General features: G+C 40.3%; 1 protein-coding gene across 3 annotated transcripts; it reads right to left on the bottom strand.

Moving 5' to 3' along the window:
- Positions 1–672: 672 nt before the first annotated feature.
- Positions 673–16,779, bottom strand: pitpnb (phosphatidylinositol transfer protein, beta). 3 transcript variants are annotated; one of them, XR_005131832.1, is made up of 12 exons: positions 16,745–16,779; positions 14,687–14,717; positions 12,480–12,625; positions 11,894–11,985; positions 11,599–11,606; positions 11,165–11,239; positions 10,966–11,049; positions 9,506–9,583; positions 9,185–9,295; positions 6,427–6,549; positions 4,854–4,987; positions 673–3,495 (listed from the first exon to the last, which is right to left on the bottom strand). XR_005131832.1 is itself a non-coding variant. In XM_017693687.2 (12 exons), exons 1-11 carry the CDS (start codon positions 16,762–16,764, stop codon positions 4,940–4,942), a joined length of 816 nt encoding a protein of 271 aa, XP_017549176.1. In that variant the 5' UTR covers positions 16,765–16,779; the 3' UTR covers positions 673–3,495; positions 4,900–4,939. The 3 variants fall into 3 exon arrangements, 2 of the variants coding, with proteins under 2 accessions (XP_017549176.1, XP_017549175.1); XM_017693687.2 differs by having other exon boundaries at positions 4,900–4,987; XM_017693686.2 differs by lacking the exon at positions 4,854–4,987.
- Positions 16,780–21,321: the final 4,542 nt, after the last annotated feature.

Below are 21,321 nucleotides of genomic sequence, written 5' to 3'. Positions count from 1 at the left end.
GAGGGCGGGGTCTTGCATAGCCACGCCCCCAGACGAGGAGGGAATGACGACTTTAAACTAGCTTAAATAATAAATATATTAGTAGGCTGGAGTGTGTAACTCGCTATCACCATATTTCCGATATTAAAGTTTGTTTATGAATAAGGATAAATTATACAGCATTTTAACTGCAAATTGGTATGTGTTTGAATCTACGCCTCGCTTAAGTGCTGGCAAACAGTGCACATGACATTTTAAGTGAAATAAAAACTGAAACGAGAAAAAAGGTCGGATTTACAGATGCCATACCTAAACTACAAAGTATTGCATTTCCTGTACTGTTTCTAAACACAGTGTGCAGAAGATAATTCAGTATTGCTGTAGATGATTAAATATATTAGGAAAGTATTTAACCCACACCATTAATGTATGGTGATAGTGATTATGCTAGTCCTGCTGCTGTAGTAAACTGTTAAGCTTCCCTCACCCTGAGAAATCAGTAGGGCCACCTGTCTTGTTTTGAAAAAGTCACATATTGCCATCTAGTGGTGACTAGCAACACATCTGTGCACACATAAAAGCAGTTTTAACTTTAGTTTTGCATATAATAAGAATTCCAGTAATAACAGGATTCATATTAATGTAAAAATAGGTAAAACATTTGAAGGAACACTGCAGAGATGAGACCAAACATTTAAAACCTTTTTGTTGAAATTTATTAGATACTCTTAAGTTCCACTGTCTAAATAATTTTTGTTCAAATCAAAAGCTGTAAAAACAGAAAAGAACAAACAAAAAAAGACCTTATCGTACATTCACTATTTCCCCTGAATTTCAAATTATCAAAAAAAAAAACCAAAAAAAAAAAAAAAAAAAACAGTAGCTTCTGCAAGTGCTTCTTTGTGGTTACATTATTACAGTATTTCTGATTTAAAAATTGTATCGGACACATGTCCCTCCCCACCCTCCCTCCCTCCCTCCCTCAATAATCAAAGAGCAATTTCAGTGTACAAAAGTAACGCAAATAACCTATGAGGGATAGCATTTTAGCATTCTTCAGCCGTATGTGGTGCAGCATTTTCAGTAAAATAGACATTCATTGTATGGAATGATTTTTCTGCCAGGACTTGAATTTGATTAGAATTTCATGCCGTGATTTGGATTTGTATATGAAGTTGAATCAGATCAAAGTGATCTTTTACTCCACAGTCTGAGCGCATAGAGCGTATTTTTAAATGAGCTTTTGAAATGAATGTAGAAAATTTAAAAAGGACATTAAGCAAGCTTCTGTATCTGCTAAGTCAACACAATATATGCATCAGTAATAACGGGGCAAAAATACATACAAATTACAGAATACGCATTTGATCTGATTTAAAAAAATAAAAAAATCAATTAAAGTCAAAGAATTCCAAATGTCCAAACCCAAAATGTCCAAACCCAAATCCAAGTCCTATTGGCACAAAAATTAGTCCACAGACATACACAGAACAGCACAACTCAAACAACTTTCTTCCCTTATTCTGAAGTGCCTCAGACAATGGGTAAACACAAGCAGATTAGTTGGGATGCAACATGAAGTTTCTTCATTCAAGTGCTGCACTTGATAAAACGGCACAGAGGCTGGCACTGTGACCTGAACAGATCCTGCCAGCTACAGTGATAGACTCAACATTCACAAAGGTTGAAATGTGAGAGGACATCATTCCTATAATAATTTCAAAAATCTACAAGTTGCTAAAAAATAATGCACCAATTTTGCTTTGACATTCTCAAAAGATTCACTTCAAAACAAATGTAACAGTCCTACAGGGAGAGGTGAATGCAAAGGGTTTTACACATCAGGCACACCTCTGCTTTCAACATCGAAAACAAGCCTTTAGCTGTCTGAGAAACCCTATAGTCTGCTGCTATATCATCTGAACAAACCCCAGTCAGTGCGAACTGTGAAAATGGCTATCTGCAGTTACAAATCATGTACAGATCTCTGCCACTCTCAGTCTCACCTGTTCGAGAATGAAATTATAGATGTTTAACAGAAAAACGGTACACACGCTATGCTACTTCAGCGTTACTACATTAAAACATGTTTCTCAGCCCTGCAAGTTGGGTTTAGTCTCTTGTGCAACCAGTGCAAATGAGCATGATAACTGTTTTTTGCTAGGCTGGCTGATGAAAGGCTGGTGCACACTGGTAGATGACTGTAGAACTGTACAAGATTGTAGAACTACAAGAGAAGTGTAGCAGAAAGGTCCTCTTTCAGCTATAGACCATCCCAATTCATGACATCCTCATCTATCTCTTAGTTTGGAATAGGAAAGTACACTCTTGCAGCTTCATATGTTGAAAAGGCCCTTTTTGCTTGGTTTTATATCTTCCTTTCTTCATTAAGTAAATCTATTATCTGATTTGCCTGCTATTCATGCATGTCTGCATACAGGAACATTTGAGATTTAGCTGTACAGTACATGCCCTACAAGCTCTAGAAAAAGCAGCAGTGATTGTATTGCTAGCTAGTCTAAATCTCAGAAAGGATCATTTCCTATCTGTTACTGTCAGTGGGCACTGCCTGAGTCTACACCCAGCCCAGTGCTGAGCACAGAGGCCCCCTGAGAACATGGAGACCTCTAGTTAGTTTAAAAAAACAAAACAAAACAAAACAAAAAAAAATTAAGTAAAAACACCCATTACGTCTTGGCATAAGCAGAGCTCATGCAAAACCATTCACCAAGAGAGGTTTTGTGGTCTGTTTGTGTGGTTCACCTAACAGGACATTTAATATGAATGATGTCAAATCAGGTGGCTATTTGTATGTGCTTGCTTTTTGTTGGTGAGAGCATTGCCTCCATGCGACAGCAAAACTAGATCTAGATCTTTCTAGACCAGACAAGACAAGAAAAGCAAAACTATTATAATTAAATGAATAACAAGCTAACCGTGATTATTACAATAACTTAAAAAAAAAAAAAAGATATGAACGTTTCAATCTAACTGACATAAGTGCTTAACCTGGGGAGTCTGTGTGGATGGGGGTCAAAGATACACCTTAACCTGTGAGACTAACTCAGGATAGAAATCTATAGTTATGAAAGTACTAAAACAGACAACTAAATTTGGTCCAGCAACTGACACTGAAGTTAAAAGTCTCATCACAAAGCTCAATTATTTCTAAAATGATGCAAACTCCTTACTCAAAAACACCATTTTCTACCATTCTTCACTAATATCATCATAGGCTAATTACATGTAGTGGCGAGAGTCTTTCCGTGTCAGTGTGAGGCTGTTGTCTATGTTGAGAAGGGTGACAGGGAGTAACGTTGAGCAGGGTACAGTACTACCGATTGCTGGGGCTTTCCCTCAGGCTGGTGGAGGACAGAACCACACTGTACACCACTGGTCAGCTTCGTTCGTGTGTCGCTTTGTTCACTTGTCAAAATATTAACAGTAGGATCCCTTAGTTTTGTCTCATTGTTCATGAGCGGCACTGGTACCTCGAACCTCACCAGTTTTACGAAGCTGAAACAAAGGAGAGAACAGGAGAAAGAAAATGAAATAAGGAATCACAGATCAAAGAAGAACCCTCAATGCGAAGCACCGACACAGTTGTATTGTACCAGTGCTATTAGCCCTTACACATACACATAAGTATTCCCATATTTGGCATACAAACGTATCTTTGGAGTTTGGAGTGGACAAAAACTTTGTATCTCCAATATGGTATTTTTACAGGAGATGAAGTTAACTTAAGCTAATGTAACAAGATTTTATTCAAAGTACTTTTAAACCATTTTGAGTAGCCCATTCATCATTAGATTTTGATGAAATATAAGGGGCAGCAAGCATTTCCAAAGTATGTTTTAAAAATATGTAAAAATACAAGGTTCTGTCCTGATAGTGACAACATGCACAATTAAGTAAAGTAAGGACATGATGACTTGATCTAATCCCAATAGTTTGGGATAGCACAAACTTCAGCATTCCTAATGCAAGAGAATCAGTACTTTCAAGCCCTGCATTTTAACACAATTGCAGTTAAAAAAAGAAACATCTGAAGATAAACACTTCAGATTCCATGCAGAAACACAGCAATTTCAAATCAGAAGGAAAAAAGGTTAAAAGAGACAGAATGGTTAGCACACAGTGAACAAACAGAAACAAAGATTTTGGAGAAGTCTGGAAGGAGTTTACTGTAGAGCCAAACGGGGGAGGAGGAATAATGGTCAAATATGAAACCAGTGTACTCCTTTCTGAGAAAGAAGGTTTTTGTCAAGAGAACAGTGAGCCTGAAGACAGAAGAGAGTGCAGCTAAAGAATTTAGCATAATCTATCAATCCTGAAGACATTGAAAAATGAAAGACAAAATGAGCAATGCACTTGAGAGAGAAAAAAAATTAAAAACTATGAAGCGATGAAAAGTAAACGGCAGATGATGAAATGGTTGTTAGTTTACATGCTTGACATTACGCATCACCAACACCTGTGTTGTACAGGACAGACTGTCTCCATTTGGTCCACTAGCCTGAAGTAAAAACTTCTAGCTGTAAGCCTCCAAATAAATTATCTGCCCAATATAATTTTTCTGTTTCTCACTTCAGCATTTGAACTCATGAGCAGCAGATGATGCCAGCTTTCTGTTTCTGATTTACCACATTGGGTGGTACAAGTTCTCTTGGCCTTTGCACACTCCAGCAGGCCTGAACAGCACAACCTTTCCTGTGGAGGAACACCAGTACTTGGACTAAATCGAATACTGACGACAACCTATTGCGAGTCCCCTGATCTATTCTTAACATTTGCTGGCTGTGAACCTGAATGGATACAGTAATGACTGGAAAACACGGGAACGTGTGAATATGAGGCATGAGAACACACACCGGTCCCCCCAGCAGAGCCTCGCCCTCCGATTCCTGCACAACTTACGGATCTCACTCCACCTGTCTCGCTATTAGACAGCCCACAGCTATTCTTCTGCTGCTGTTGTGCCTCTTACTGTGCCCTTGCAACGCATCTAAACACAAAACAGGTACGCGTTAACACACACAGTGCAGTCCAAAAACTAATTCCTGTGGGGAGAAACAACAAAAGGTTAATGCATTTCACAACTGGAAAAGTACTCCAGAGTTATTGATTCTCATGAGGCCTGAAAAGGGAGAACAGCTTAACATTAGCATCAGAATCATGATCAACATCTCGTTCTCAAAAAGGCTTTGGAAAAGTAGTGCTGGGAAGAACTAGGCCCCAAGTGAAAATGCCAAAGTAAACCATCAAATCAAGTATTAGGCAAAAACAGCAGTTTAAGCTTGGCAGAAGGACACTAGGAAAAGAATAAATTTTTGAAAGTTGGACTGAATATCTAAGCTTCATTTATATCACACTTGCCACATTTACAGAAGGATATACTGTCCAACTTTAAAAACTGAGATAATAACAAAATTATGCTAATGAAAAGACAAATTACAGAGGTCAGACCATTAGTTCTAATGAGACTGAAAGTTGATGATATAAGAATCAATACTGTCTATTAGCTTTGGCAAACTACTGCTAAGAGTTAACCTAATACCAGGCTAAGCCATGGGCACTTGGAAGAGAAAGTATCGATCAATATTTCCCTAGAAGTGGAAAGTCTGTAGTTTTCCTTGGCTGTGTGCTGAAAATGATCATAGAGTGCGTCAAGCTTTGGAGGGACCGTGCGGTTGGATTGCATTTCTAACAAGCTGAGAGGAAGAAGCCGAGCCAACTACCAGCCCTTTTTAAGTTGGGCCATGTTCAACACAAACAAACTGAAAATAGAGAATATTACAGAGCAGCCAGTGACAATCAGAAGAGAAAAACAATACTAGGCAATATTGAGTCTTTTATTGTACAAAACATGTATTTCCTCTAGACTCATCTAAACTCATATTACTAAACTTTACTGTCAGTGTTAGAACAAGGAGGTGCTAGATCCTACTATATAAATACATACAATAAATAGAATTTTATTTTAACTTTGCAAAGACACCATGGCTGAATGTGGTTCCTGAAATTTGAACTTGATTGGACACAGACTGTGATCCAATTTTTTAAACTTTTTTCTACAAGACAGAATTCAATATACAATATATTGTAGGCTTACATGAGTTAAATTGTCATGCAATTTTTGTGCCAAGTTTACTTAGTACATTTACCATTTGAAGTTAGAACCAGCAAGAACTGCACCCACTATAATGTTTTTCTAGACACAGTACACATTTTAAAAATGACCTAATTTTCTATCTTAAGTACACATACCACTGATAATCAGTAAGTGAGTTACTGTCTACATAAGTACCTGTTCTTAAATGTATTAACATATCAACAAAGCAGTCATTCCATGCTGGGAATAGCCATGTCAAGTTACCCACATTAGTGAACAGAGTCTAACATGACATCTGTGCAAGGTTGTGCTACTAGTGTCACAGGCTTTACCTCTTCCAGTTCCTTCTGTGTCTCAGCCTCCATCCGCCGGATGTCCTCCATGGTAAGCTCTACCCAGCTGTCAATCCAACAGAACAACTGGCGATGGAAGTTCGTAAAGATTCTTTTCTCTTGCTGCAGACAGAATGGCAAAATGCATTAGGAGACAAAAAGATAAGGCAGATGTTAACACAACTTATTTTAAATCAACAAACAAATCAGCTTAACTAGGTTACGCTTTCAAACATTCAGTATATCAGAAGATGAAGATACAGGGATGTATCAATATTTCTGGCTAGATACAATGAATGATGGCCAATAATTAAAACCTTATCTTAGCTGATACCTACACTGCTCAAAAAAATAAAGGGAACACTCAAATAACACATCCTAGATCTGAATGAATGAAATATTCTGATTGAATACTTTGTTCTGTACAAAGTTGAATGTGCTGACAACAAAATCACACAAAAATCATCAATGGAAAATCAAATTGATTAACCAATGAAGGCCTGGATTTGGAGTCACACACAAAATTAAAGTGGAAAAACACACTACAGGATGATCCAACTTTGATGTAATGTCCTTAAAACAAGTCAAAATGTATTGTGTGTGGCCTCCACGTGCCTGTTTGACCTCCCTACAATGCCTGGGCATGCTCCTGATGAGGTGGTGGATGGTCTCCTGAGGGATCTCCTCCCTTACCTGGACTAAAGCATCTGCCAACTCCTGGACAGTCTGTGGTGCAACATGGCGTTGGTGGATGGAGCGAGACATGATGTCCCGGATGTGCTCAATTGGATTCAGGTCTGGGATACGGGCGGGCCAGTCCATAGCTTCAATGCCTTTATCTTGCAGGAACTGCTGACACACTCCAGCCACTTGAGGTCTAGCATTGTCCTGCATTACGAGGAACCCAGGGCTAACCGCACCAGCATATGGTCTCACAAGGGGTCTGAGGATCTCAGGTCTCGGTACTTAATGGCAGTCAGGCTACCTCTGGCGAGCACATGGAGGGCTGTGTGGACCTCCAAAGAAATGCCACCCCACACCATTACTGACCCACTGCCAAACCGGTCATGCTGAAGGATGTTGCAGGCAGCAGATCGCTCTCCACGGCATCTCCAGACTGTCACGTCGGTCACATGTGCTCAGTGTGAACCTGCTTTCATCTGTGAAGAGCACAGGGCGCCAGTGGCGAATTTGCCAGTCCTGGTGTTCTCTGGCAAATGCCAAGCGTCCTGCACACTGTTGGGCTGTGAGCACAACCCCCATCTGTGGCCGTCGGGCCCTCATACCATCCTCATGGAGTCGGTTTCTAACCGTTTGTGCAGACACATGCACATTTGTGGCCTGCTGGAGGTCATTTTGCAGGGCTCTGGCAGTGCTCCTCCTGTTCCTCCTTGCACAAAGGCGGAGGTAGCGGTCCTGCTGCTGGGTTGTTGCCCTCCTACGGCCTCCTCCATGTCTCCTGGTGTACTGGCCTGTCTCCTGGTAGCGCCTCCAGCCTCTGGACACTACGCTGACAGACACAGCAAACCTTCTTGCCACAGCTCGCATTGATGTGCCATCCTGGATGAGCTGCACTACCTGAGCCACTTGTGTGGGTTGTAGAGTCCGTCTCATGCTACCACGAGTGTGAAAGCACCACCAACATTCAAAAGTGACCAAAACATCAGCCAGAAAGCATCGGTACTGAGAAGTGGTCTGTGGACCCCACCTGCAGAACCACTCCTTTATTGAGTGTGTCTTGCTAATTGCCAATAATTTCCACCTGTTGTCTATTCTATTTGCACAACAGCATGTGAAATTGATTGTCAATCAGTGTTGCTTCCTAAGTGGACAGTTTGATTTCACAGAAGTTTGATTTACTTGGAGTTATATTGTGTTGTTTAAGTGTTCCCTTTATTTTTTTGAGCAGTGTATAACTGATCCACCATGGCTATGTTTACATGCAAAGACTTTTTCCAATCCGACTGAATGCAATCGGATTACAGATTCAGACTGAGGTGTTTATGCTCACTCTATTCAACAATCTGAAGAAAATCCTCGTTTACATGCTCGCTACAATTAATCCGATGCAAAATGATGCCCATGCGTGGAGTAGCGCTTAGAGTAAACATTACCATGACAGCGAACATCACGTGAGGTCCTGGTCCGCGTGAGATGAGTTTCCAGTTGGCGCGCTTGTGTTTTTAATTGCTTTAAACTGATTTCAGACTCAGAAAAACATCCTTCACATGTACTTATAAAGGAAGCAGCGAGAGGAAGACGACGTGCTCTGAGACACATAAGCGTCTTTTGAAGATCGTCACCTCTGCAGACCAGTTTCTACTCCCACCATGTTTAACTCTATAAACCTTTCACTATGACACGTCACACATGCACAGAATGTACTCACACGTTCCAATTGGAACGTAATCGGATTCAGGCATTTACATGGCTATTATTTTTCTATTTAACGTATTATTTAGAGGTTTACCCACCTCGTTCAATCAGACAGAAATCGTATTCCGAATGGCCTCAATCGGATTAGTCTATTCCTTTTGAGGTGTTTATATGGACGTATTCTATTCCAATTGAGCTCTTTTCCGAATGATATTATTAACAGATCATCAGGCTGCATGTAAACATGGCTTATGCTGTTTGTGAGTTTAAAAGAAGGGAATTTACTACTTTAAATTACCAAAATGCATTGTCTACCAATACCACTACCCTTATAGCATACCTTTGTTATACTGTAAAAGTTATTTTAAATGTGCATACTTACTCTGTGGATAAACTGTTCTATTTTGCTTTGAAGGCCCCACCACTTGAACTTCACAGTGACTAGTTTATATGCACACATTCGTGGGGCATCTTCTTTTGCAGCGAGCTCTGACTGTTAAGAACACAACACTCATCACCCTTACAGAAGCATTTAGAAAACTTAATCTAAACAGAAACAGCAAGGTAAACAGGCAGACCAGCATGGAAAGTGAACCAACATCAAAAAAAACAAAAAACAAAACAAAAAAAAAAACAATTAGTCTAAATAACAAACAAGGCAAGATTTCAGGTAACCGAAAATACAAAAGAGCAGGTCATGTACCTTCCAGTCTGGGCCTAGTGGACCTCGGTCTGTTTTCTCTGAGTGATATAGTGCAGGGTCTTCTTCTGGTTTATAATCCTGCAAACACAAAAGGGAAACCATACAGATAGCTCAGACTATGCAATGCTGAAGTATTTTCTAGGATCTGAGAGGCAATAATCCTAAGTAACAAGAAGAATGAAGAGATACATTAATACTTTTTTCCCATTTATAAGTGACTCTCTAAATGGTCTTCAAAACCGCATATATTCTGCAGTGATAAAATAAACTGTGCACTCTAGTCAGCACTTAATATAAGTCACATGAGCTGCCTTGACTCACATTTTATCCTGTAATATAAGGGCAAGTGTCCTTAACTCCGAACCCAGCATAGTTTAGCAATTTCCTTGTTCAAACATATCTGAATCAACTTATTTAATTACCTAGTAGTAGGAGGGCAATTATCAAAGTGTGCTGGAAACTGGGTCTCCAATATGAGAGATGCATACTCCTGCTTACTCCTGCTGAAAAGAATTAATTCACACTCTCGCCCTCTCTTACCACACATATATAGCCCACACTCTCCCTCACATACATGCACAACACACTCTACCTTTTAAACTCTAAGACCCATGCACTGAACACCTTGTGCAGATGGTAACTAGGATTAGCCCTGCCCCAAGACTGATCCACTTAAGTCATTAAAGGTACAAAGCAAGAAGATACTGCAGTCCTAGACATTTATTTCCCCTTTACAAAAAACAGGGTCAAAAGGAAGGTGGGTGACATTTTACATTTTAATATATTGCAGTCTTTCGTAACAGCAGCATGTTCTACATGAACACTGCGGGGCATTATTGGGCTTGTTTGGTTTTAAAGTATATGACGCATAAATTTTTTGAATCATCAAAAAGAGGGCAGGAGGGATTTCACTGTTCCACTGTTAGGAGACGTGTGGAGTCTCACCTCCGAAGCAGGGCTTGGCTGTATGCCGACGGCTTAAGGATTAGAGGCATCCCAAGTAAACTGGTGCATCCAACGCCAAATGAGGTTGGAGGGCATGAACTGGTCTGTGTGCACCACATAATCTAATCCGCCATTACATCATAGACAAAGACCTTTGGATATGGCAATCAGGGAGCAGACCAAACCAGGCATGGTGTGTAACAGGACATGGCCAGGAGATTTGAAAACTCATCAGTGTGAGTGTGTCCCAAATTAATAAGCATGGACTGTAAAATTATATGTGCTTCCTAGATAGTGTAGTGGTTACTGTGAACCACTTGGGGGGGGGGCTAAGAGAATGGCAGCCACAGAGATGCTAAAAGAGTTTCCACAAAACATATCAAGCTACAGCAATGTCCAAATCCATTTTATTAATAAGCTAAACAGGTTAAAGTAAACTAAAGCTAAAGTTGAGCCCTTCGCCTTCATACACACAGATGATATATTACTGAGAGCTTTTCAAAGATTGGACTTACTCCTGGCTCCACTTGTGATTTGTCTGCTATGTCGATAGGCACTACCTCAACCGTCTTCCATGTCTCTGGGTCCAATTCATGTACCTGATTATGCAACAGAAAATGCAGCTACACTAAACTGGAAACACACGAGACCATGGCCAAAAGAACAAAAATACTGGAAGTGGGCGTGTGTTTAAATATGTTCGTCATCACTCACATTTTCCATAAAGCCCATGTCCGGTTTGTGCCATGTTTCAATTTTGATCATGAAGTCATCTTTCATGTATTCATTCTGTAAAAAACAAAACAAAAAAACACATACAAGCCATTGCATCAGATGTAACGCTGTCTTAAAATCTGAAAACCTAAGTTGAAACCAACAGCGAGTCTTCACTTTTTGTAGGGATTCTCATTCCTTACAAACAGGCTAGTCCTACTATTGCATGCTGTGAGCCAATAACAATTTATCTATAACACTCAGACCATGGAACAGATTCTATTACATAACTTCAACTTTAGTATAAAACAACATTTGACCACTTACAAACTGCATGTGACATTGTCAATGACCATGCAACCAATGTAGCTATGAAAAAAGTGGTTAGGTTTGGACTAAGATTTCCTTCACAGATTTCATTTTTCACTACTCACCGTCACAACTGAAGAATATGGAGCAGCAAGCAAGAAATAAAGGAGAAACACAAAAATAAATCAATAATACTTATCTGTACAGGATTTTACTATATTCATTATATATCCAGATATTATTACTCATAATACAAACATAAAAAAAATAAAAAAATACTCAACCAATAACAAGAATCTACTCTAATATTTTTGTGATTAATCATCACAACTAATAAAATATGTACATTCATCACTAAGTATTTTAGACAAAATGGCATGCTTGATGATAGCAAGTGACTGATGAAAAAGGCAAACCTACTAGTACGGCAGTATGGGTAGGCATTCCAGGCTTTTTCATGGAATACTAGAGCCCCCTCTGGTGCAATCATCTTTAGAAAGGCGGGCACTTTACTGCGCAAATGACACAAAGAAAGACTGTCATTGCATCCTAGTCTCAACAGTTCCTTATTTTGATCTACAGCTATGTAAGATGTGACGAAGCAACATCACAGAACCTGACTTTGCAGACAAGAAACAATTATAGGTTTCAAGAAAATGAATGTAGTTACTCTCTTGCTCTTTACAGGGGGGAAAAACACTAGACCTCGATGCAAAAGACATACAAATTTACAAGCTTGTATATTAGAGAGTGAAGCCTTTCCCCAGTCACACCCTTAGCTCACTCACTTAACCAATTGAAAAGGGACTATAGAAAAAATGAAATCTAAACTATTTTGAGCGTTAGAATTAACAAGGTGATTCAAGATAAACAGTGTGCGAATTTAAAGCCACAAACAGTAATAACTGAACTAGGCATCATCTCCCCTTCCGCCTTTTCACTCTGACACGGAGGACCAGTGACAGCATTGTGATAGATTCCTATTTTTAACACAGGCTTTTCTCACCTCTTTAAGTGATATATTTTGTGTGTGTACTGTCCTTTCTCTCCCTCTTTTTCATATGGTTCATTTGTCAGCACTTCAATGCCTTCTCCACCACCCGTCTCGTTTTTGCTGGCCTCAGCCACAGAGAAAAGCTGCCCAACTTGGTACTGCAGAGAACGGAAGGAAAAAAAGAAAGCAAGAGAGCACAATAACTAGCTTATTATTATGGCATTCTCATGAATACTCAAACTATGTGTGTTCATCCAGTCATTCAACCATCAAACTGCCCAAGGAAATCAGCAGTCATAAACAAACTAGCATCCAAATCAAAAAAGGAGGTTACAGTGCAATAATCAAGTCAACATTCAAAGAGATCACAGAAATGAGATGCCTTTCGTTTCATGTAAACAGTCTTTCCATTTGTTTTACTCAGTACAGTCCGTTTTCTTGTAAAAATCAGTCTAATATTCAGACTTGCCAGTAGCAGTTGCCTCTTATGTATGCCAAACACCCAGTGCACTAATTTTCTAAAGGTCAAGAGTTATCATTTAGCATCTAGGTTGGTAAAGCATTTAGATCTAATCAGGAAAAGTCTGAGCCTGAGTTGGAGGGAAAAAAAACTCTATTGTGTGAAAAGATAAAAATGTCAGAGCCTGTAGAGTATAATCCTGCTCTCCATAGGAACCTGATAGAGATATTATAGTGACTTTGTACGTAACAAATCCACTGAAGTGAAAAGCAGATTCATTTCTAGATATTACAAAACAATTTCCCACAGTACATGGGTACAAAGAGTACAGAAATCAGGCTCTACACATTTGGTCTCACCAGGAGTTTAGATAAAATATTACTCTGATCACAGATAGCATTAGACATCAGTGCAACAGTTAATAAATCCACTAAATGTTACTGTACAAAAACTATGTACAGATCACTGACAGGTGGAGTGACAATTTTATTGATATCACGACAAATGTCACAATGTGCTTTTCTGAGCATATCAGGGAAATCATCCGTATTTAAAGGACACTGACTAAATGTATGTTTCATTACAAGTTGAGCATAATTATGCCTTTATAACTGGGATTAGAACAGTAAGAAAAATAACAGTGACTAAAAATTATTGTAGTTGCAGGTTTATAAAAATACCATAATAATGATTATATGTAGCACTACCGGCTCTATTTTACTTTACTTCTTCTTCTTCTTTCGCTGCTCCCTTTAGGGGTCGCCACAGCGGATCATCTGCCTCCATCTTGCCCTATCTACTGCCTCCTCTACTTTTACACCAACCATCTCCATGTCCACCTTCACTACATCCATAAACCTTCTCTGAGGTCTACCTCTTCTTCTTCTACCCGGCAGCTCCATCTCCAACATTCTTTGACCAATATATCAACTATTCCTCCTCAACACATGTCCAAACCATCTCAACCTGGCCTCTCTGGCTTTATCTCCAATCTGCTCCGCCTTCATTTATCTTCTCATAAATGAATTAATTTACCTCCAGCTCAGCCTCCTGTCTTTTATACAGAGCCACAGTCTCCAAACCATACATCATAGCAGGACGCACTACTGTCTTGTAAACCTTCCCTTTCACTCTTGCTGCTATCCTTTTGTCACACATCAGCCCTGACACCCGTCTCCACCCACTCCATCCTGCCTGCATCCGCTTCTTCACCTCTTTTCTACACTGTCCATTACTCTGGATGGTTGACCCAAGATATTTGAAGTCATCCACCTTTACGACCTCTACTCCTTGCATCTTCACCTTTCCACCTGCCTCCCTCTCATTCACACACATGTATTCCGTGTTGTCTCTACTGACCTTCATTCCTCTCCTCTCCAGTGCAAACCTCCACCTCTCCAGATTCTCTTCCACCTGCTCTCTACTCTCACCACAAATTACAATGTCATCTGCAAACATCATGGTCCATGGAGCCTCCTGCCTGACCTCATCTGTCAACCTTTCCATCACCATTGCAAACAAGAACGGCCTCAAAGCTGATCCCTGATGTAACCCTACCTTCACCTTGAAACCATTTGTGCCAACAGTTCCTGGACAGAGCCTACATGTAGCACACAAAAGCCACCAACACCCTCTTTCAAGAGCACATAACTGAATTGTTCCCTAATAACCTTACTAACACCATACCCCCAGGGCATCATATCAGATCCTTCTGACAGTCTAAATTGTAAAATGTCCCATGGAAAAGGGAAGCACTCACCTCTTCTACTGAGCAAGGCAAAACCACACGGCTGGACACGAGAGATGGAGAAGTCAGGGAGAGAACAGGCGGTAGAGAGACAGGGAACAAATCACTTTCTGTATCAGTCCAAATGATGCAAAGTTCATCAAACAAGTTTAATATATGGCAGTTTACTTTGTTACTTTATTCTATCTTCTGTCTCCAAAACAGATAAACAAGTCCAAACAGATATGCAGCTGTGATTTCAGTTGCTCTGTGCTTATTGGGATCTCAAATTAGTTTAACCCTTCCCACTAGAGATGGCACAACACTACATTTTTGTTTTCTGATACTGACATCAATATTGAAGGTTTGAGTTTAGAGGCTGAGACCAGTACAGATCAGATATTTCTTCTTTAAAAATTACTAAGCATTTAAATATTTTTAATTGAAGCCCTTCACCCAACACAAGAATCTAAAAGTATACTTAAACTACTCAAAACACATTACGAACAGGAAGAAGTACCCAGCAACATGAAGTCAGACAAAATGAGTGTGTGCGCTATTTCAGGCTTGACTTGTTACAGGACTGGATCAGATTCAGCATATTCTGCAAATAATTACCCAGTACCTGGTATCAAATCAATGCCATCTCAACTTTCTACTTTAACTTAAAAATAAATAACAAGCCCACTAGGTATTTCCTTTTTGTCCTGCAACCAAAGTCCCATCAATGCCACCCTTAATCCCAAACCAATCCTGTAGGTGATGGTTAAGAAAGGCCTTCAGTCGTGCCCTCCTGAGACCAATGAATGGACAAACATTCAGATGTCACATTGATGCTGTCTACTTTGTAGGACAAAGTTTAATCATAAAAATCTGAGCCACAGACCATTACCAAAGTAAACTTAAACCTCAGTGCACAAACTGCTAAGAGACTGAAGAAACACTGCAAGGGGCTGAGTTCTCAAAGGGGTTAGCCAATGGATTTGAAGTACCTGGAGTGAAGGGCCAGATATGATCAATGAGGCAGCATTCAAATAAATGACAAAACATTTCAACTTTATGCAAACGTTCAGCAAACCTATAGTAAAGTCAGTAGCGTTATCACTGTCTGGAAAACCTAACCTATAGCAGTCTACAAAGAGACGGGGCTCAATAAAAGGTGATCAACAACGTTAATACACAAATCATTCCACAGTAAATCCGAGAATGCTAGCGTTACATGTTTCGCCGCAAAAACACAGGCTCGACAGAAGCAATGTCTAAAAATAACTGACTACCTAAAGAGACTGAAGTGAATATAATTAGCTTAAGTGCGAACGGAGCACGTATCTAAAGCTAGAGGGGGAAAGGCATGAGGGACCGTTTAACCATATTAACCCAGTAGCCAATAGCACCACCTCAAACCAGTAATAAGCAGTCTTGACAGAAAGCAACATCTCTCACATGCACGGTGAAAAGGAAACAGGTCCAACTCACTCACACCCTCAGCTGTGCACCAGTGGCACAAAACATAAAATAAACCCCTCGTACAACTACCAACACCCTGGTCAATGTACCGTTACAGAGGCACTTTTCAATAATGTAGTGTGGCAAACATTTGGCGTCTGACTAAGATGTCAGCTACCGTTATCCGGCTAACGTTAGTTTCGTTTGAAGCTCTGCTGTTTTTCAACATGAGCGTCACAGCTGGACAGACTCTCCTCAGTTTGCAAAAGTTCTGAAGTCACTTTGCAATGAAAACTGGAGCAAAGCGAAGTTTCTCTTTGCTTGTAACTCTTGTCTACGTTTATGTTTAGCCGTGGGTTGTAGCATATTAATCTTTTTTCCTACCACCGGCGCCCCAGCCCGAGGCGGCGAAGTGAGGTAAAGTTAGCACGCTAGCTGCGTTAGCTTGCTAATGCTGCTAAGCCGGGCCTGAATCGAGCCGCTCTCCACTTCATTTCACCTCACTTCACCGCCCGAGTCCCTCATAACACGGGCGATACCAAAGGCGGACGAGAATTCGCATGAAATGACATGATAACGAAACGCAGCAGTGCTAACTCCCAGCACAGAGCAAGCTGATTTAGATGTGGAAAAACTCGGACTCACTACTCCTTGATGATCACCATCTTCTCTCCGCCCGGCTGCGGCTGCGCATGGGCACTGACGTCACCTCGGTTACCGACTGCAGCGCTGGCTCCGCCCACGGCGGTGTAGGATTGGCTAGATGTGGCACACCTTTAACAGGTTACTGTAAATGAATTAAATTAAATTGGGCTATAACTGCGTCGAAAACCACACACAAGCGCACTAAACACAGTATACTAATGAATGCACTTATAGTGGTGATTTTTTAAAACATACTGTTCAGTATGATCGTGTAGCGTTGGCGTAGATGAAGACGAGTACCACGTTGCGCATACAAGCAAATGCTCTTTTATTTTAAACAGGCACTTCAACCGACAGGAAGAAATGCCAACCTGCACCCTCTAAGCTAAAACCGGAATTCCGTGCACCTTTCCTCGACTTTGTTTAATTTACATATAGTGTTGTGGATGTTGTGGTCTACGTAATATGTGTTACAACTTGGTCGTTTTTTTCCATATTCTTTGGTAGTGTAACTAGTAGTTGGAAGTGTCTATCCTCTTTGTGTTGTGGTTGTTTTTTGGTGACATTCACCAATATTTACTCCTGTGTTCAGTTTTCTCCAACATTTTAATAAAGAATATTGTTAGAAAGAGACAATGGAAGACTACATTAGAAGAGCCTGTTTATGAGAAGTTTGGACCTTTTCTAGTGGGCACATTACATCAAAATCATGATTTCAAAACGCCAGAAAGTGCCCATGAGTGAGATCCTCAAAAATTGGGGTTTCTACACAGCTAAAAACAAATTTAAAATAACCTCTAACCACTTGCCTAGAAATTTCATTTTAAGTTTGGAAAGGAGAAGCATGTATTTCGCTAAAAAGCAAATAAAGCTTACTTCTATGTTTCCTTTTTTCTACAGCAAACGGGTTTTGGGCAATTGGAGTGGGTGGAGACGGGTGTCAGGGCTGATGTGTGACAGAAGGTTAGCAACAAGAGTGAAAGGGAAGGTTTACAAGACAGTAGTGCGTCCTGCTATGATGTAGGATTTGGTGACTGTGGCTCTGTCTAAAAGACAGGAGGCTGAGTTGGAGGTGGTGGAGATGAAGATGCTGAGATTTTCGTTGGGAGTGACAAGGCTGGACAAGATTAGAAATGAGCAGATCAGAGGGACAGTGAATGTGGAGCAGTTTGGAGATAAAGCCAGAGAGGCCAGGTTGAGATGGTTTGGACATGTGTTGAATAGTGGATATATTGGTCAAAGAATGTTGGAGATGGAGCTGCCGGGTAGAAGAAGAAGAGGTAGACCTCAGAGAAGGTTTATGGATGTAGTGAAGGTGGACATGGAGATGGTTGGTGTAAAAGTAGAGGAGGCAGTAGATAGGGCAAGATGGAGGCAGATGATCCGCTGTGACGACCCCTAAAGGGAGCAGCCGAAAGAAGAAGAAGAAGAAACGGGTTTTGGGCAACAATACACTAGCATTATTGCTACCGAGTGCTGATTGGTTGTCGGACGGAGCAGCTCTGACGTCACGGCTGTACACAAGGTAAACTTCTTTTACTCGAGTTTACAAGCTCCTAAAAATATAACAGCAATGTTAAAATGCGAATGCTGTTCTGTGTTCAGGAAATAAATTTAGTCTTTTATTTTAAAGATGTTTAAGCATTTTTAAAGTGTGTTTTTGCTCAAATGCTCCATCTTCACCCATTCATTCTGGACTCGCTCAGGAGCGCCACTAGAGTTTGAGAAATCTGGAAGACATGACAGAGTGTAATTCTCCTCTCTACAAGTTCTGTGATATTATGCCCCACAAAAATCCATTTTGGATCACAGAATGTCTTACATTTACCCTGAAGAGGCAGTTGATGTAAAAGTCTTTAGGAGAAGCAGATGAGTAAATGCTAATTATCTGGTAGCTTAGCTAACATTACTAGCCCAGTTACTAGCTTCTCCTCGTAGCTACATTTTAGCTGGAAAACATCCTCTTAAAAGGTAAACGTTAGGTTTGTTTATTGGTTGCATTAGTGGTAGTATCACCAAAATGCAAGATCCAATTTTCAGTTGCACCTAAAATGGTGCAGCAGTTAGATGCTGGTGCCTATGAGGTGTTTGAAGAGCAAGTTAGCTGGTTCTAAATGTGATGAATCCACAAAATGTTGTTAGAAGTTTTATTCCATTAATAAATTCCATCTATAAAATTCATGTTTGACCGCTGTTTAACCAGAGCTACATATGAATAGTAGATTAAACCTTCCTTTCCAATCTGTTTTCATTGATCGCACTCTGATTTGTTTTTCTGTAAATGTATGTAGTGAGACCTTAAGCTTCATATCCACCAAAATTAAGCAAAACTGGTTAAAAAGTTAGTATTTTTCAACTATTGTAAGTCCACCTAGATGGATGAATGCACAAAACACTGCATTGTGACATTACATTCTTAAGCCCAAGACTGCAGTCTTTTCACAAGGTGATAAGCATTTGAACTGTTGCTCTGCCTCTATGTTACCACCCCCACTTGGCAGCTCAGCCACCCGGGTTGAATGTACGGCAAATTAAAGTGGCCTCACTGTGGGACTGCAGGCAGTGCCCAGAAGGGGTGGCTCAGAACTCGCGCTCTGTCCCCCACTCATTCGCTATTCTCTCCCATCTGTCCTTGCCAGGGTTAGTCCTTGCTCAGAGTTTGGGCCTCGCCTTCCTGCTGGCTCTCACAGCCGTCATCAGGGCCTGGGGGCAGGCACATGCTGTACATGGCTAGCTAAAAAATGGTTTGACAGTTTCATTTTGGACTATCGCCACATGTTTGTGAGCTGGTTAACTATAACTTCTGTAGTAGGATGTGTTCATATATTGCTACTTCAAACACTTCAGAAAGGCTTGCTTGGTCACACAAATGCACAGGCTGCTACTAGTGATGGGGTGTCAACTCCAAAAGAGCTGATTCTTTGAGTCTGACACAACAGGGAGTCAGAGTCGTATTTTAGCCAATGACTCTGAAAGTTGAATGCTTTCAAACAATGTTGTTGCATGCATCACCATCTGAGCACTACAGAGTAGAATTTTTCAAAGTACTTGATGTTGTGGATATGCAGTTTAATGAATGATTTGAGCAGGAAGAGTTACATATTTTAAGGACTCTTTAGAAGACAGCATCCTCAGAAGTACAGATATCAATGTTCAGATCTAAGTATTTTATACAGTACAACATTTAAGCAGCAAGTGTTTCTAAGTAGATGCCCTGTTTAATCAAGTAGAACCATTAATTAGCTTGTGATTGTTCCTGTGTCCTCAGCTGAAGCTGAATTAAGTTTTAGTGGTCTTTGGAATGCGTCAATGTTGCTGTGTTTCATATACACAAGGAAAAAGTTGGACAAATCCAGAAGACGATTGCACAGCAGTTTGTGGCTTGTTTTTCTGCAAATGGTGCACAATTTCTATTTATCTGTTGAGTTTAACACACTGGACATGTGTGACTATAACAGAAGAAAAGCACAGAGGCCCAAACAGCATGCATGCTAGTTTATCAGATACATGTGCCTTAACCTACAATCACTGACCATTTTATCAGACACACTTGCTAGACTTGTAGATTTATAGTTAATGACTGCAGCCCATCTGTCACTGCACAATTCGTCAGCCCCCTCTGCCTTGACAGTCAATCAAAAAGGACCATAGATGGGTATGTATAGATGTACCTGACAAGATGGTCAGTGAGTGCAGGTATAATGTACAGTCATATGCAAAAGTTTAGGTGCCTCTGGTCAAATGAGACATTTTTTTTCTCTGTAAAACATAGTGAAGCAAATAAATAAAAAAAATGTGCAGGAAAAATTGCAAATATTTAAGTGTGTTCTCTGTAGAGGATGTGTTATTATTAACTCTCACTTAGATAATTAACAAATCATGTAACTTGACCAGTGGTGATTAAACCTTTGCAGCTGTATCTAAATTACTGACTCAATGTTTATTCTTATGTATGTTTTTTGTCATGGTCATCTATCATCTATAGAACAGCTCTGCATCTCTCACTCTCATTGGCTTGACAGAATTGATTATTTTGTCTATATAGTTTTTGTAATTGTTGTCGATTCACTACAATACCCAGCATGCACTGCACAAATACATCATACTACACTGCTCAAAAAAATAAAGGGAACACTTAAACAACACAATTTAACTCCAAGTAAATCAAACTTCTGTGAAATCAAACTGTCCACTTAGAAAGCAACACTGACTGACAATCAATTTCACAGCTGTTGTGCAAATAGAATAGACAACAGGTGGAAATTATTGGCAATTAGCAAGACACACTCAATAAAGGAGTGGTTCTGCAGGTGAGGACCACAGACCACTTCTCAGTACCTTTCTGCTTTCTGGCTGATGTTTTGGTCACTTTTGAATGTTGGTGGTGCTTTCACACTTGTGGTAGCATGAGATGGACTCTACAACCCACACAAGTGGCTCAGGTAGTGCAGCTCATCCAGGATGGCACATCAGTGCGAGCTGTGGCAAAAAGGTTTGCTGTGTCTGTCAGCATAGTGTCCAGAGGCTGGAGGCGCTACCAGGAGACAGGCCAGTACACCAGGAGATGTGGAGGAGGC

This window comes from Pygocentrus nattereri, chromosome 18 (genome assembly GCF_015220715.1).
Source record: "Pygocentrus nattereri isolate fPygNat1 chromosome 18, fPygNat1.pri, whole genome shotgun sequence".
Classification (NCBI taxonomy): domain Eukaryota; kingdom Metazoa; phylum Chordata; class Actinopteri; order Characiformes; family Serrasalmidae; genus Pygocentrus; species Pygocentrus nattereri.
This window is presented reverse-complemented; position numbering and strand designations above follow the sequence as displayed.

Excerpts from the sequence above, each read along its gene's own strand:
- pitpnb (XM_017693686.2), bottom strand. The coding sequence starts at position 16,764 with ATGGTGATCATCAAGGAGTA. Across the intron at positions 11,986-12,479 it reads AAAATATATCACTTAAAGAG|TAAAGTGCCCGCCTTTCTAA; the intron begins GTGAGAAAAGCC and ends TCATTTGCGCAG. Across the intron at positions 3,496-6,426 it reads CACAGAAGGAACTGGAAGAG|CTTCGTAAAACTGGTGAGGT; the intron begins GTAAAGCCTGTG and ends CCTTTGTTTCAG.